At 59.2% G+C, this 14151-nt stretch overlaps 1 protein-coding gene across 1 annotated transcript in view; it reads right to left on the reverse strand.

Annotated features, from left to right (window-relative positions):
• LOC132808757 (von Willebrand factor A domain-containing protein 7-like) overlaps positions 1–14151 on the reverse strand; it is a 42444-nt gene that overhangs the window by 7992 nt on the left and 20301 nt on the right. Inside the window, exons 7-10 of the mRNA XM_060822201.1 lie at positions 13072–13164; positions 10958–11226; positions 6904–7037; positions 5006–5159 (exon numbers count right to left, since the gene is read on the reverse strand). Of these exons, the coding sequence (XP_060678184.1) occupies positions 5006–5159; positions 6904–7037; positions 10958–11226; positions 13072–13164 (650 nt within the window). The remainder of the gene's footprint in view (positions 1–5005; positions 5160–6903; positions 7038–10957; positions 11227–13071; positions 13165–14151) is intronic.

Below are 14151 nucleotides of genomic sequence, written 5' to 3' on the forward strand. Positions count from 1 at the left end.
ACCCTCAGCAATTACCCCCTGACATTGCCCACTCCCTCAGCACTGACCCTCCGACAGTGCCCACTCCCTCAGCACTGACCCTCCAACAGTGCCCACTCCCTCAGCACTGACCCTCCGACAGTGCGGCACTCCCTCAACACTGACTCTCCGACAGTGCCCACTCCCTCAGCACTGACCCTCCCACAGTGCCCACTCCCTCAGCACTGACCCTCTGACAATGCGGCACTCCCTCAGCACTGACCCTCCGACAGTGCCCACTCCCTCAGCACTGACCCACCGACAGTGCCCACTCCCTCAGCACTGACCCTCCGACAGTGCCCACTCCCTCAGCACTGACCCACCGACAGTGCCCACTCCCTCAGCACTGACCCTCCGACAGTGCGGCACTCCCTCAGCACTGACCCTCCGACAGTGCGGCACTCCCTCAACACTGACCCTCCGACAGTGCCCACTCCCCCAGCACTGACCCACCGACAGTGCCCACTCCCTCAGCACTGACCCTCCGACAGTGCCCACTCCCTCAGCACTGACCCTCCGACAGTGCCCACTCCCTCAGCACTGACCCTCTGACAGTGCCCACATCCTCAACACTGACCCTCCGACAGTGCCCATTCCCTCAGCACTGACCCTCCGACAGTGCCCACTCCCTCAGCACTGACCCCCTGACAGTACCCACACCCTCAGCACTGACCCTCCGACAGTGCAGCACTCCCTCAGCACTGACCCTCCGACAGTGCCCACTCCCTCAGCACTGACCCTCCGACAGTGCGGCACTCCCTCAGCACTGACCCTCCGACAGTGCCCGCTCCATCAGCACTGACCCTCCGACAGTGCCCACTCCCTCAGCACTGACCCTCCGACAGTGCCCACACCTTCAGCACTTACCCTCCGACATTGCCCACTCCCTCAGCACTGACCCTCCGACAGTGCCCACTCCCTCAGCACTGACCCTTCAACAGTGCCCACTCCCTCAGCACTGACCCTCCGACAGTGCGGCACTCCCTCAGCACTGACCCTCCGACAGTGCCCACACCCTCAGCACTGACCCTCCGACAGTGCCCTCTCCCTCAGCACTGACCCTCCGACAGTGCCCACTCCCTCAGCACTGACCCTCCGACAGTGCCCACTCCCTCAGCACTGACCCTCTGACAGTGCCCACACCCTCAACACTGACCCTCCGACAGTGCCCATTCCCTCAGCACTGACCCTCCGACAGTGCCCACTCCCTCAGCACTGACCCTCCGACAGTGCCCACTCCCTCAGCACTGACCCTCCGACAGTGCGGCACTCCCTCAGCACTGACCCTCCGACAGTGCGGCACTCCCTCAACACTGACCCTCCGACAGTGCCCACTCCCCCAGCACTGACCCACCGACAGTGCCCACTCCCTCAGCACTGACCCCCCGACAGTGCCCACTCCCTCAGCACTGACCCTCCGACAGTGCCCACTCCCTCAGCACTGACCCTCTGACAGTGCCCACACCCTCAACACTGACCCTCCGACAGTGCCCATTCCCTCAGCACTGACCCTCCGACAGTGCCCACTCCCTCAGCACTGACCCACCGACAGTGCCCACTCCCTCAGCACTGGCCCCCTGACAGTACCCACTCCCTCAGCACTGACCCTCCGACAGTGCAGCACTCCCTCAGCACTGACCCTCCGACAGTGCCCACTCCCTCAGCACTGACCCTCCGACAGTGCGGCACTCCCTCAGCACTGACCCTCCGACAGTGCCCGCTCCATCAGCACTGACCCTCCGACAGTGCCCGCTCCATCAGTACTGACCCTCCGACAGTGCCCACACCCTCAGCACTTACCCCCCGACATTGCCCACTCCCACAGCACTGACCCTCCGACAGTGCCCACTCCCTCAGCACTGACCCTCCAAAAGTGCCCACTCCCTCAGCACTGACCCTCCGACAGTGCGGCACTCCCTCAGCACTGACCTTCTGACAGTGCCCACTCCCTCAGCACTGACCCTCCGACAGTGCCCACTCCCTCAGCACTGACCCTCCGACAGGGCCTACTCCCTCAGCACTGACCCTCCGACAGTGCGGCACTCCCTCAGCACTGACCCTCCGACAGTGCCCACACCCTCAGCACTGACCCTCCGACAGTGCCCTCTCCCTCAGCACTGACCCTCCGACAGTGCGGCACTCCCTCAACACTGACTCTCCGACAGTGCCCACTCCCTCAGCACTGACCCTCCCACAGTGCCCACTCCCTCAGCACTGACCCTCCGACAATGCGGCACTCCCTCAGCACTGACCCTCCAACAGTGCCCACTCCCTCAGCACTGACCCATCGACAGTGCCCACTCCCTCAGCACTGACCCTCCGACAGTGCCCACTCCCTCAGCACTGACCCTCCGACAGTGCCCACACCCTCAGCACTTACCCCCCGACAGTGCCCACTCCCTCAGCACTGACCCGCCGACAGTGCCCACTCCCTCAGCACTGACCCTCCAACAGTGCCCACTCCCTCAGCACTGACCCTCCGACAGTGCGGCACTCCCTCAGCACTGACCCTCCGACAGTGCCCACTCCCTCAGCCCTGACCCACCGACAGTGCCCACTCCCTCAGCACTGACCCACCGACAGTGCCCACACCCTCAGCACTTACCCCCCGACATTGCCCACTCCCTCAGCACTGACCCTCCGACAGTGCCCACTCCCTCAGCACTGACCCTCCGACAGGGCCTACTCCCTCAGCACTGACCCTCCGACAGTGCGGCACTCCCTCAGCACTGACCCTCCGACAGTGCCCACGCCCTCAGCACTGACCCTCCGACAGTGCCCTCTCCCTCAGCACTGACCCTCCGACAGTGCCCACTCCCTCAGCACTGACCCTCCGACAGTGCCCACTCCCTCAGCACGGACCCTCTGACAGGGCCCACACCCTCAACACTGACCCTCCGACAGTGCCCACTCCCTCAGCACTGACCCTCCGACAGTGCCCACTCCCTCAGCACTGACCCTCCGACAGTGCCCACTCCCTCAGCACTGACCCACCGACAGTGCTCCCTCCCTCAGCACTGACCCTCCGACAGTGCCCACTCCCTCAGCACTGACCCTCCGACAGGGCCTACTCCCTCAGCACTGACCCTCCGACAGTGCGGCACTCCCTCAGCACTGACCCTCCGACAGTGCCCACACCCTCAGCACTGACCCTCCGACAGTGCCCTCTCCCTCAGCACTGACCCTCCGACAGTGCCCACTCCCTCAGCACTGACCCTCCGACAGTGCGGCACTCCCTCAACACTGACTCTCCGACAGTGCCCACTCCCTCAGCACTGACCCTCCGACAGTGCCCACTCCCTCAGCACTGACCCTCCGACAGTGCGGCACTCCCTCAGCACTGACCCTCCGACAGTGCGGCACTCCCTCAACACTGACCCTCCGACAGTGCCCACTCCCCCCGCACTGACCCCCCGACAGTGCCCACTCCCTCAGCACTGACCCTCCGACAGTGCCCACTCCCTCAGCACTGACTCTCTGACAGTGCCCACACCCTCAACACTGACCCTCCGACAGTGCCCATTCCCTCAGCACTGACCCTCCGACAGTGCCCACTCCCTCAGCACTGACCCACCGACAGTGCCCACTCCCTCAGCACTGGCCCCCTGACAGTACCCACTCCCTCAGCACTGACCCTCCGACAGTGCAGCACTCCCTCAGCACTGACCCTCCGACAGTGCCCACTCCCTCAGCACTGACCCTCCGACAGTGCGGCACTCCCTCAGCACTGACCCTCCGACAGTGCCCGCTCCATCAGCACTGACCCTCCGACAGTGCCCGCTCCATCAGCACTGACCCTCCGACAGTGCCCACACCCTCAGCAATTACCCCCTGACATTGCCCACTCCCTCAGCACTGACCCTCCGACAGTGCCCACTCCCTCAGCACTGACCCTCCAACAGTGCCCACTCCCTCAGCACTGACCCTCCGACAGTGCGGCACTCCCTCAACACTGACTCTCCGACAGTGCCCACTCCCTCAGCACTGACCCTCCCACAGTGCCCACACCCTCAGCACTGACCCTCTGACAATGCGGCACTCCCTCAGCACTGACCCTCCGACAGTGCCCACTCCCTCAGCACTGACCCACCGACAGTGCCCACTCCCTCAGCACTGACCCTCCGACAGTGCCCACTCCCTCAGCACTGACCCACCGACAGTGCCCACTCCCTCAGCACTGACCCTCCGACAGTGCGGCACTCCCTCAGCACTGACCCTCAGACAGTGCGGCACTCCCTCAACACTGACCCTCCGACAGTGCCCACTCCCCCAGCACTGACCCACCGACAGTGCCCACTCCCTCAGCACTGACCCTCCGACAGTGCCCACTCCCTCAGCACTGACCCTCCGACAGTGCCCACTCCCTCAGCACTGACCCTCTGACAGTGCCCACACCCTCAACACTGACCCTCCGACAGTGCCCATTCCCTCAGCACTGACCCTCCGACAGTGCCCACTCCCTCAGCACTGACCCCCTGACAGTACCCACACCCTCAGCACTGACCCTCCGACAGTGCAGCACTCCCTCAGCACTGACCCTCCGACAGTGCCCACTCCCTCAGCACTGACCCTCCGACAGTGCGGCACTCCCTCAGCACTGACCCTCCGACAGTGCCCGCTCCATCAGCACTGACCCTCCGACAGTGCCCACACCTTCAGCACTTACCCCCCGACATTGCCCACTCCCTCAGCACTGACCCTCCGACAGTGCCCACTCCCTCAGCACTGACCCTTCAACAGTGCCCACTCCCTCAGCACTGACCCTCCGACAGTGCGGCACTCCCTCAGCACTGACCCTCTGACAGTGCCCACTCCCTCAGCACTGACCCTCCGACAGTGCCCACTCCCTCAACACTGACCCTCTGACAGTGCCCACTCCCTCAGCACTGACCCTCCGACAGTGCCGACTGGGGGACCCTGTGTGTGACCGTGTGTGTGACCGTGTGTGTGACCCTGTGTGTGACCGTGTGTTGGATCCCCCTCGTACCTGATTGACTACGGTCACCTCCTGAATGTTGTAAGCAAAGTCACTTTCGGATGTTGCTCCCACTGTCAGAGTGATGATCGTTCCTGGCTGTGTTCCCTCTGGGACTGAGATTACAGCCGTCCCCGCCATCGTCACGTTTGTGGCCAGAAATATTCTGAAGCAGAGAGAGAGGGAGTGAGAGAGAGTGAGCAAGAGAGTGAGAGAGAGAGTGAGAGAGAGAGAGAGAGAGTGAGTGTGAGAGAGAGTGAGCGTGAGAGAGAGAGTGAGCGTGAGAGAGAGAGGAGGTGGAGGGAGAGAGAGAGAGTGTGAGAGAGAGTGTGAGTGTGTGACAGAGAGAGAGTGTATGAGAGAGTGTGTGAGTGTGAAAGAGAGAGCAGGAGGAGGGAGAGAGAGTATCGTGAGAGAGTGTGAGAGAGCGTGTCAATGTGAGCGAGAGAGAGGGAGTGTGAGAGACAGAGTGAGTGTGTGAGTGAGGGAGCAGGTGGAGGGAGAGAGTATTGTGAGAGAGTGTGAGAGAGCGTGTCAGTGTGTGAGAGAAGGAGCGAGTGTGTGAGAGAGAGAGTGTGAGAGAGCATGCCAGTGCGTGTGAGAGAGAGAGTGAGTGTGAGAGAGAGAGTGAGTGTGAGAGAGTGTGTGAGTGTGAGAGGGAGAGTGTGAGAGACAGTGAGTGACAGTGTGTGTGTGTGTGTGAGAGAGAGACAGAGACAGAGAGAGAATATGTGTGAGAGAGAGAAAGTGTGTGTGAGAGAGAGACTGAGAGGGAGATTATGAGACAGACTGTCAGAGAGAGAGATAGAGTGTGAGCGAGAGTTTGAGGGAGGGACAGTGTGTGAGGGAGAGATTAAAAGAGTGTGTGAGTGTGACAGAGAGAGTGTGAGATTGAGTATGAGAGAGTGAGTGAGAGTGTGAGAGAGTGACTGAGTGTGAGAGAGTGAGTGAGAGTGTGAGAGAGTGTGAGAGTGTGAGGGTGTGAGTGTGAGCGTGACGGTGTGAGTATAAGTGTGAGGGTATGGGTGTGAGTGTGAGTGGGAATGCTGCAGTGCAGAGGGACTTGGGATCCCAAACAGCCCGCACCCAGGGGGTGGGGAGTGAGGGGGTGGGATGGGGATATGGGGGGTGGGGAGTGAGGGGGTGGGATGGGGATATGGGGGGTGGGGAGTGAGGGGGTGGGACGGGAAATTGGGGGTGGGGAGTGAGAGGGTGGGGAGTGAGGGGGTGGGAAGGGGATATGGGGGGGTGGGGAGTGAGGGGGTGGGATGGGGATATGGGGGGTGGGGAGTGAGGGGGTGGGAAGGAAATTGGGGGTGGGGAGTGAGGGGGTGGGATGGGGATATGGGGGCGTGGGGAGTGAGGGGGTGGTACGGGGGGTATGGGGGTGGGGAGTGAGGGGGTGGGATGGGGATATGGGGGTGGGGAGTGAGGGGGTGGTACGGGGGGTATGGGGGTGGGATGTGAGGGGGTGGAGGGGGGTATGGGGGGGTGGGGTGTGAGGGGGTGGTGGGGGGTATGGGGGGGTGGGATACAGGGTCTGTCTGACCGAGGGAAGCGGGGTCAGCCTGGGTGGGGTGGGCGGGGCCTGAGAGGTTGATCCGACTGGGAGGGAGGGGCTGGCAGGTGGCTGGAATTGATGGGCCGAGTGGCCGCCTGCCCGAACGCGGCGAGGAACGCTTCATCTCTCCAGCGCCTGTCGCCACCCCTGAGAAGTGTCCCCTCCCCCCGCCCAGAGTTGCCCGAAAGCCCCGCCCATGATGCACAGGGAGAGCTCACAGACAGCCGATTGGCTACCATTCGGCCTGCTAGCTCCATGCTGTCCAGGAATCCGAATACCTCCACTCCCCCTCCCCCACCCCCACTCCCCACACAGTTGGCCAATGGCTGCACTACCCCCACCCCCTCACCTCTGGGGCTGGAACTCAACCAGGTAATGGTCATCCCGGAGGTCGATGGTGTAGTGGGCTGAATGGCCTCTGTTGGAGATGGTGAACGAGATGTTCCCATGGGTCCCAGCCCTGATGGACTGATCCACACTGACCTGTACACAGAGAGCACAGAGACACTGGGAATGACAACAGGCCCTTCGGCCCCTCCGCAGGATAGCAGCAGGCCCATCTCCAACTGCCCCCACCAACCCCGCACGCTCTCTCCCCACCTCTCTCCCCCTCTCTGTCTCTCTCTCTCTGTTTTTCTCTCTCTCTCTTCCACCCCCCACCGTCTCTCTCCCTCCCTCTCTCACTAGCTCTGTTTCTCTCTCTCTCTCTCTCTCTCTCTCTCACTGTCTCTGTCTCTCTCTCTCTCCCCACCACCCCCCATCTCTCTCCCTCTCTCAATGTCTCTGTTTCTCTCTCTCACGGTCTCTGTCAGTCTCTCTGTCTCCCTCCTTCTCCCTATCTCTCTCTCTCTCTCTCTCCCTCTTTCACTGTCTCTGTCTGTCTGTCTGTCTCTCTCTCTCTCTCTCCTGCTCACTCTCTCTCCCCCTCTCTCCCACTTTCTCTCTCTCCCGCTTTCTCTCTCTCTCTCTCTCTCTCTCTCTCTCCCCCCGCACCCCCCAATCTCCCCTGGAACATTCTCACTCGCTCCAGGAGAGACAGAAATGGACAGTGCGCACGTCTAGCCCCTTCCCCATCCATCCCATCCCGGACCCCACACGTCAGCCCAGCAGGGAGAGAGAGAGAGTGAGGGGGAGAGAGAGGGAGAGAGTGAGGGAGAGAGAGGGAGTGAGGGGGAGACAGAGAGAGAGAGAGGGAGGGAGAGTGATAGGGAGGGAGAGTGAGAGGGAGGGGGAGAGTGAGAGAGGGAGGAAGGGAGAGAGAGAGAGGGAGGGAGTGAGGGGGAGAGAGAGGGAGGGAGAGGGAGGTAGGGAGAGAGAGGTAGGGGGAGAGAGAGGGAGAGGGAGGGAGAGAGAGGGAGAGAGGAAGGGAGGGGGAGAGAGGAAGGGAGAGAGAGAGGGAGGGAGAGAGAGAGAGAGGGAGGGATGGAGAGAGACGGAGAGAGGCGGAGAGAGAGAGGGGGAGGGAGAGAGAGAGGGAGGGAGGGAGAGAGAGAGGGAGGAGGGAGAGAATGAGGGAGGGAGAGAACGAGGGAGGGGGAGAACGAGAGAAAGAGAGAATGAGGGAGGGAGAGAGAACGAGGGAGGAAGAGAACGAGGGAGTGAGAGAGTGAGGGAAAGAGAGGGAGGGAGAAAGAGAGGGAGGGAGAGAGAGAGGGAGGGAGAGAGGGAGGGAGAGAGGGAGGGAGAGAGAGGGACAGAGGGAGGGAGAGAATGAGGAAGGAAGAGAACGAGCGAAGGAGAAAACGAGGGAGAGAGAGAGAACGAGGGAAAGAAAGGGGGAGGGAGAGCAAGAGAGTGAGGGAGAGAGAGAGAGGGATAGGGGTGAAAGGGAAGGGGAGAGGGAGGGAGGGAGAGAGAGAGAGAGAACCTTGAAGTAGTTTCAAACACAGTCACCTTTCACAACGCCCTGTGGCCTTTGGCTCAGAGATACCCCCTGCCATTAGAGAAGGGGGCAGCAAGGAACCTCCCAGCACCAGGGACCCCGGTTCGATCCCACCCTCGGGTGACTGTCTGGGAGGGGTTTGCACATTCTCCCTGTGTCTGTGTGGGTTTGCTCCGGGTGCTCCGGTTTCCTCCCACAGTCCAACGATGTACAGGTTAGGGTGGATTGGCCATGGGGAATTGTCCCATAGTGCCCAGGGATGTACAGGTTAGGGTGGGTTGGCCATGGGGAATTGTCCCATAGTGCCCAGGGATGTACAGGTTAGGGTGGGTTGGCCATGGGGAATTGTCCCATAGTGCCCAGGGATGTGCAGGTTAGGGTGGGTTGGCCATGGGAAATTGTCCCATAGTGCCCAGGGATGTGCAGGTTAGGGTGGGTTGGCCATGGGAAATTGTCCCATAGTGCCCAGGGATGTGCAGGTTAGGGTGGGTTGGCCATGGGAAATTGTCCGATAGTGCCCAGGGATGTGCAGGTTAGGGTGGATTGGCCATGGGAAATTGTCCCATAGTGCCCAGGGATGTATAGGTTAGGGTGGATTGGCCGTGGGAAATTGTCCCATAGTGCCCAGGGATGTGCAGGTTAGGGTGAATTGGCCATGGGAAATTGTCCCATAGTGCCCAGGGATGTATAGGTTAGGGTGGATTGGCCATGGGAAATTGTCCGATAGTGCCCAGGGATGTGCAGGTTAGGGTGGATTGGCCATGGGAAATTGTCCCATAGTGCCCAGGGATGTGCAGGTTAGGGTGGATTGGCCATGGGAAATTGTCCCATAGTGCCCAGGGATGTGCAGGTTAGGGTGGATTGGCCATGGGAAATTGTCCCATAGTGCCCAGGGATGTGCAGGTTAGGGTGGACTGGCCGTGGGAAATTATCCCATAGTGTCCAGGGATGTGCAGGTTCGGGTGGACTGGCCGTGGGAAATTGTCCCATAGTGCCTAGGGATGTGCAGGTTAGGGTGAATTGGCCATGGGAAATTGTCCCATAGTGCCCAGGGATGTGCAGGTTAGGGTGGGTTGGCCATGGGAAATTGTCCCATAGTGTCCAGGGATGTGCAGGTTAGGATGGATTGGTCATGGGAAATTGTCCCATAGTGCCCAGGGATGTGCAGGTTAGGGTGAATTGGCCATGGGAAATTGTCCCATAGTGCCCAGGGATGTGCAGGTTAGGGTGGGATTGGCCATGGGAAATTGTCCCATAGTGTCCAGGGATGTACAGGTTAGGGTGGATTGGCCGTGGGAAATTGTCCCTTAGTGCCCAGGGATGTGCAGGTTAGGGTGGATTGGCCATGGGAAATTGTCCCTTAGTGTCCAGGGTTGTACAGGTTAGGGTGGAGTGGCCATGGGAAATTGTCCCATAGTGCCCAGGGATGTGCAGGTTAGGGTGGGTTGGCCATGGGATATTGTCCCATAGTGCCCAGGGATGTGCAGGTTAGGGTGGAGTGGCCAGGGAAATTGTCCCATAGTGTCCAGGGATGTGCAGGTTAGGGTGGGATTGGCCATGGGAAATTGTCCCATAGTGCCAAGGGCTGTGCAGGTTAGGGTGGGATTGGCCATGGGAAATTGTCCCATAGTGCCCAGGGCTGTGCAGGTTAGTGTGGGATTGGCCATGGGAAATTGTCCCAAAGTGCCCAGGGCTGTGCAGGTTAGGGTGGGATTGGCCATGGGAAATTGTCCCATAGTGCCCAGGGATGTGCAGGTTAGGGTGGATTGGCCATGGGGAATTGTCCCATAGTGCCCAGGGATGTGCAGGTTAGGGTGGATTGGCCATGGGGAATTGTCCCATAGTGCCCAGGGATGTGCAGGTTAGGGTGGGTTGGCCATGGGAAATTGTCCCATAGTGTCCAGGGATGTGCAGGTCTTTGCTCCCTCCCTCAGATCGAAGTGGTAACGCTCTGTACAATTGCCCAGAGTCCTCAGGAATGGTTCCTGATGGACGATGTTCATGTCTTGAGTCTCTGCTGCTTTGAGGTGGTTCCCTCCTGTGATTGGCCCCATCCGATGGTGGACGGTGCAGACACTCATCAGACAGAGCTCCGCCCACACTGAGACATCACTGCGTCTGCTCCAACCAATACCCCGGGGGCAGGAACACACCTGCCCATTAGCACAGGGCTTCAAAGGGTCAGGCTCACACTGTATCTAACCCCGTGCTGTCCCTGTCCCTGGGAGTGTTTGATGGGGGGACAGTGTAGAGGGAGCTTTACTCTGTATCTAACCCCGTGCTGTCCCTGTCCTTGGGAGTGTTTGATGGGGGACAGTGTAGAGGGAGCTTTACTCTGTATCTAACCCCGTGCTGTCCCTGTCCTTGGGAATGTTTGATGGGGGACAGTGTAGAGGGAGCTTTACTCTGTATCTAACACCGTGCTGTCTCTGTCCCTGGGGGTGTTTGATGGTGGGACAGTGTAGAGGGAGCTTTACTCTGTATCTAACCCCGGTCTGTGTGCTGATTGGCTGTAGGTTACCTGGAGCGTTGTATGGGTGGCAGTGTTGATGGAGGGTGATTGTCGGCGGAATTTCATCTCCATCTCGCTCTGTCCGTTCAGCTGGACATGGAACGGCCGGCCTGGAAGTTCCCGGAATTTCACCAGGAATATCCCGTCCCCGCTGATGCTTCCCAGAGGCTCCCTCTGCAAGACCTCGCCCCGTGTATCGATGAGCGCCACATCCTGGAGCTGCAGGGCTGGGTACTGAGGCAAGCCCGGCACCGTGACGGCCATCACACTCTCTCTACCTGTAACGCAAGGCATCACAGGTGATAGCAACTTCCCTGGAGATTCCCCTCCTCCCCCCACTCCCTCCCTCGCCCTCTAAACACCCACACGCCCCAATCCAATCCATGGCTCATGTGAGTGTTGGATAAGGGAGGGAGGGGGGTACTGTCCCATCTCTCCCTCGCATCAGGACCCACGCAAGAATACCAAATTCTACACGGTCTCCCCTGATTGGTTCACTAGGCGAGTCCTGACAGAGTGTTGGTACCATGGGGACAATGTAGAGGGAGCTTTACTCTGTATCTAACCCCGTGCTGTCCCTGTCCCTGGGAGTGTTTGATGGGGGGACAGTGTAGAGGGAGCTTTACTCTGTATCTAACCCCGTGCTGTCCTTGTCCCTGGGAGTGTTTGATGGGGGGACAGTGTAGAGGGAGCTTTACTCTGTATCTAACCCCGTGCTGTCCCTGTCCCTGGGAGTGTTTGATGTGGGGGACAGTGTAGAGGGAGCTTTACTCTGTATCTAACCCCGTGCTGTCCCTGTCCCTGGGAGTGTTTGATGAGGGACAGTGTAGAGGGAGCTTCACTCTGTATCTAACCCCGTGCTGTCCCTGTCCCTGGGAGTGTTTGATGGGGGACAGTGTAGAGGGAGCTTTACTCTGTATCTAACCCCGTGCTGTCCCTGTCCCTGGGAGTGTTTGATGGGAGGACAGTGTAGAGGGAGCTTTACTCTGTATCTAACCCCGTGCTGTCCCTGTCCCTGGGAGTGTTTGATGGGAGGACAGTGTAGAGGGAGCTTTACTCTGTATCTAACCCCGTGCTGTCCCTGTCCCTGGGTGTGTTTGATGGGAGGACACAGGGCCGACTCAGTGGTGTGGTCCTCATTGTCTCCTCGGTCTCCCTTCCCCACCGGAACCTTCCCCCGAAATCATCGTTCCCCTCCCCCAGCCCCTCAGTCTCTGTCCTGTCCATCCCCCACCCCTGCACCCCAAGGATTGGACCAGACACAGGGTGGACTCTCCTCGATTGAGGAATACAAGGGGGACGCTGAATGTTGGAGCGTGGGGAGAGAGAGCAGGAGATTGAGTCATGTTCCTCATCGTATGGGCTAGTAGAGAGTAAATGGCCTGAATACCACCCTTCCTCAACGAAATGACATCATCAAGACCCAAGGCAGGAGTGGGGAGGGAATAATCCCCACTAGCCCCTGGGTGGGGGCAGCTCCAACAACACTCGAGAAGCTCGACACTATCCAGGGACAAAGCAGCCCCCAGACCCACACCCACAAACACCCCCTCGCTCCCTCCCCCCACCCCTCCCTCAGTAACAGCAGTGTGTACCATCCCCTCCCTCCCCCCACCCCCCCTCAGTAACAGCAGTGTGTACCATCCCTCCCTCCCCCCACCCCCCTCAGTAACAGCAGTGTGTACCACCCCCTCCCCCCCACCCCCCCTCAGTAACAGCAGTGTGTACCATCCCCTCCCCCTGCAAGTTCCCCTCCGAGCCCCTCCCCATCCCGACTTGGAAATCTATCAGCCGTTCCTTCCTGGGTCAGAATCCTGGGATTCCCTCCCTCAGGGACATTGTGGGTCTCCCCTACAGCACATGGGCTGCAGCGGGTCAGGGAGGCAGCTCACCCCCACCTTCCCAAGGGGGCAACTAGGGACGGGGCGGGAAATACTGGGCCCAGCCAGAGAAGGTAGGAAAGCAGCAGAGAGAAGCTTTCCAAGTGATACGTGGGACTGAGTGACCGCAGGAGGTCCGGGCTTCCCTCTGAGTGTGGGATACCTCAGTCAGGGATCCCCGGGGAATGGAGGGCTGGGGGTGGAAAAGGAAGGAGAGGTGGTCCTGCAGAAGCTGTTACTTGCCTGCCATTGGTCGCCCGGGTAACAGAGTGAGACCAGGGTGGGGGCCTTGGAACGGCTGGACAAAATCGTACAGGAAATTCACCACACTCCGGCCTGTGGATGGACACAGCGTGGAGAGAACCACGGTTATTACTATACTCCGAGGAGTTCCATTCCAGCTCCCTGTTACAATCCCACAGCAATCCCCATTACAGGCAGGGCTCTGCACTGTTACATTCACACCAGGAACCATGCTGCACGGTCATTACAATCCCTGTTACAGGCAGGTCATGGCCCTGTGTGATTCACACATCAAACCCCATTCCACACGCATTCCTGTCCCTGTTACACTCACATTGCAGTCCCAGACACTCACATTACAGTTCCTGTTGCACTCACATTCCTGTCCGTGTTATACTTACATTACAGTCCCTATGACATACACATACTGACCCCATTACACTCACATTACAGTCTCTGTTACATTCACATTACAGTCCCTGTCACACTCACATTACAGTTGCTGTTACACACACAATCCTGTCCCTGTTACACTCACATTGCAGTCCCTGTTACACTCACATTCCTGTCCGTGTTATACTTACATTACAGTCCCTGTGACACTCACATTACTGTCCCCATTACACACACATTACAGTCCCTGTCAGACACGCATTCCTGTTCCTGTTACACTCACACTCATGTCCCTGTTACACACACATTCCTGTCCATGTTACACTCACATTCCTGTCCCTGTTACACACACATTACAGTCCCTGTTACACTCACATTCCTGTTCCTGTTACACTCACATTACAGTCCCTGTTACACTCAATAGACAACAGACAGTAGGTGCAGGAGTAGGCCATTCTGCCCTTCAAGCCTGTACCGCCATTCAATGTGATCACGGCTGATCATTCCTAATCAGTATCCTGTTCCTGCCTTATCTCCATAACCCTTGATCCCACTATCTTTGAGAGCTCTAGCCAACTCTTTCTTAAATGAATCCAGAGACTGGGCCTCCACTGCCCTCTGGGGCAGAGCATTCCACACAGCCACCACTCTCTGGGTGAAGACGTTTCTCCTCATCTCTGTCCTAAA

This window comes from Hemiscyllium ocellatum (genome assembly GCF_020745735.1).
Source record: "Hemiscyllium ocellatum isolate sHemOce1 chromosome 38 unlocalized genomic scaffold, sHemOce1.pat.X.cur. SUPER_38_unloc_3, whole genome shotgun sequence".
NCBI lineage: Eukaryota > Metazoa > Chordata > Chondrichthyes > Orectolobiformes > Hemiscylliidae > Hemiscyllium > Hemiscyllium ocellatum.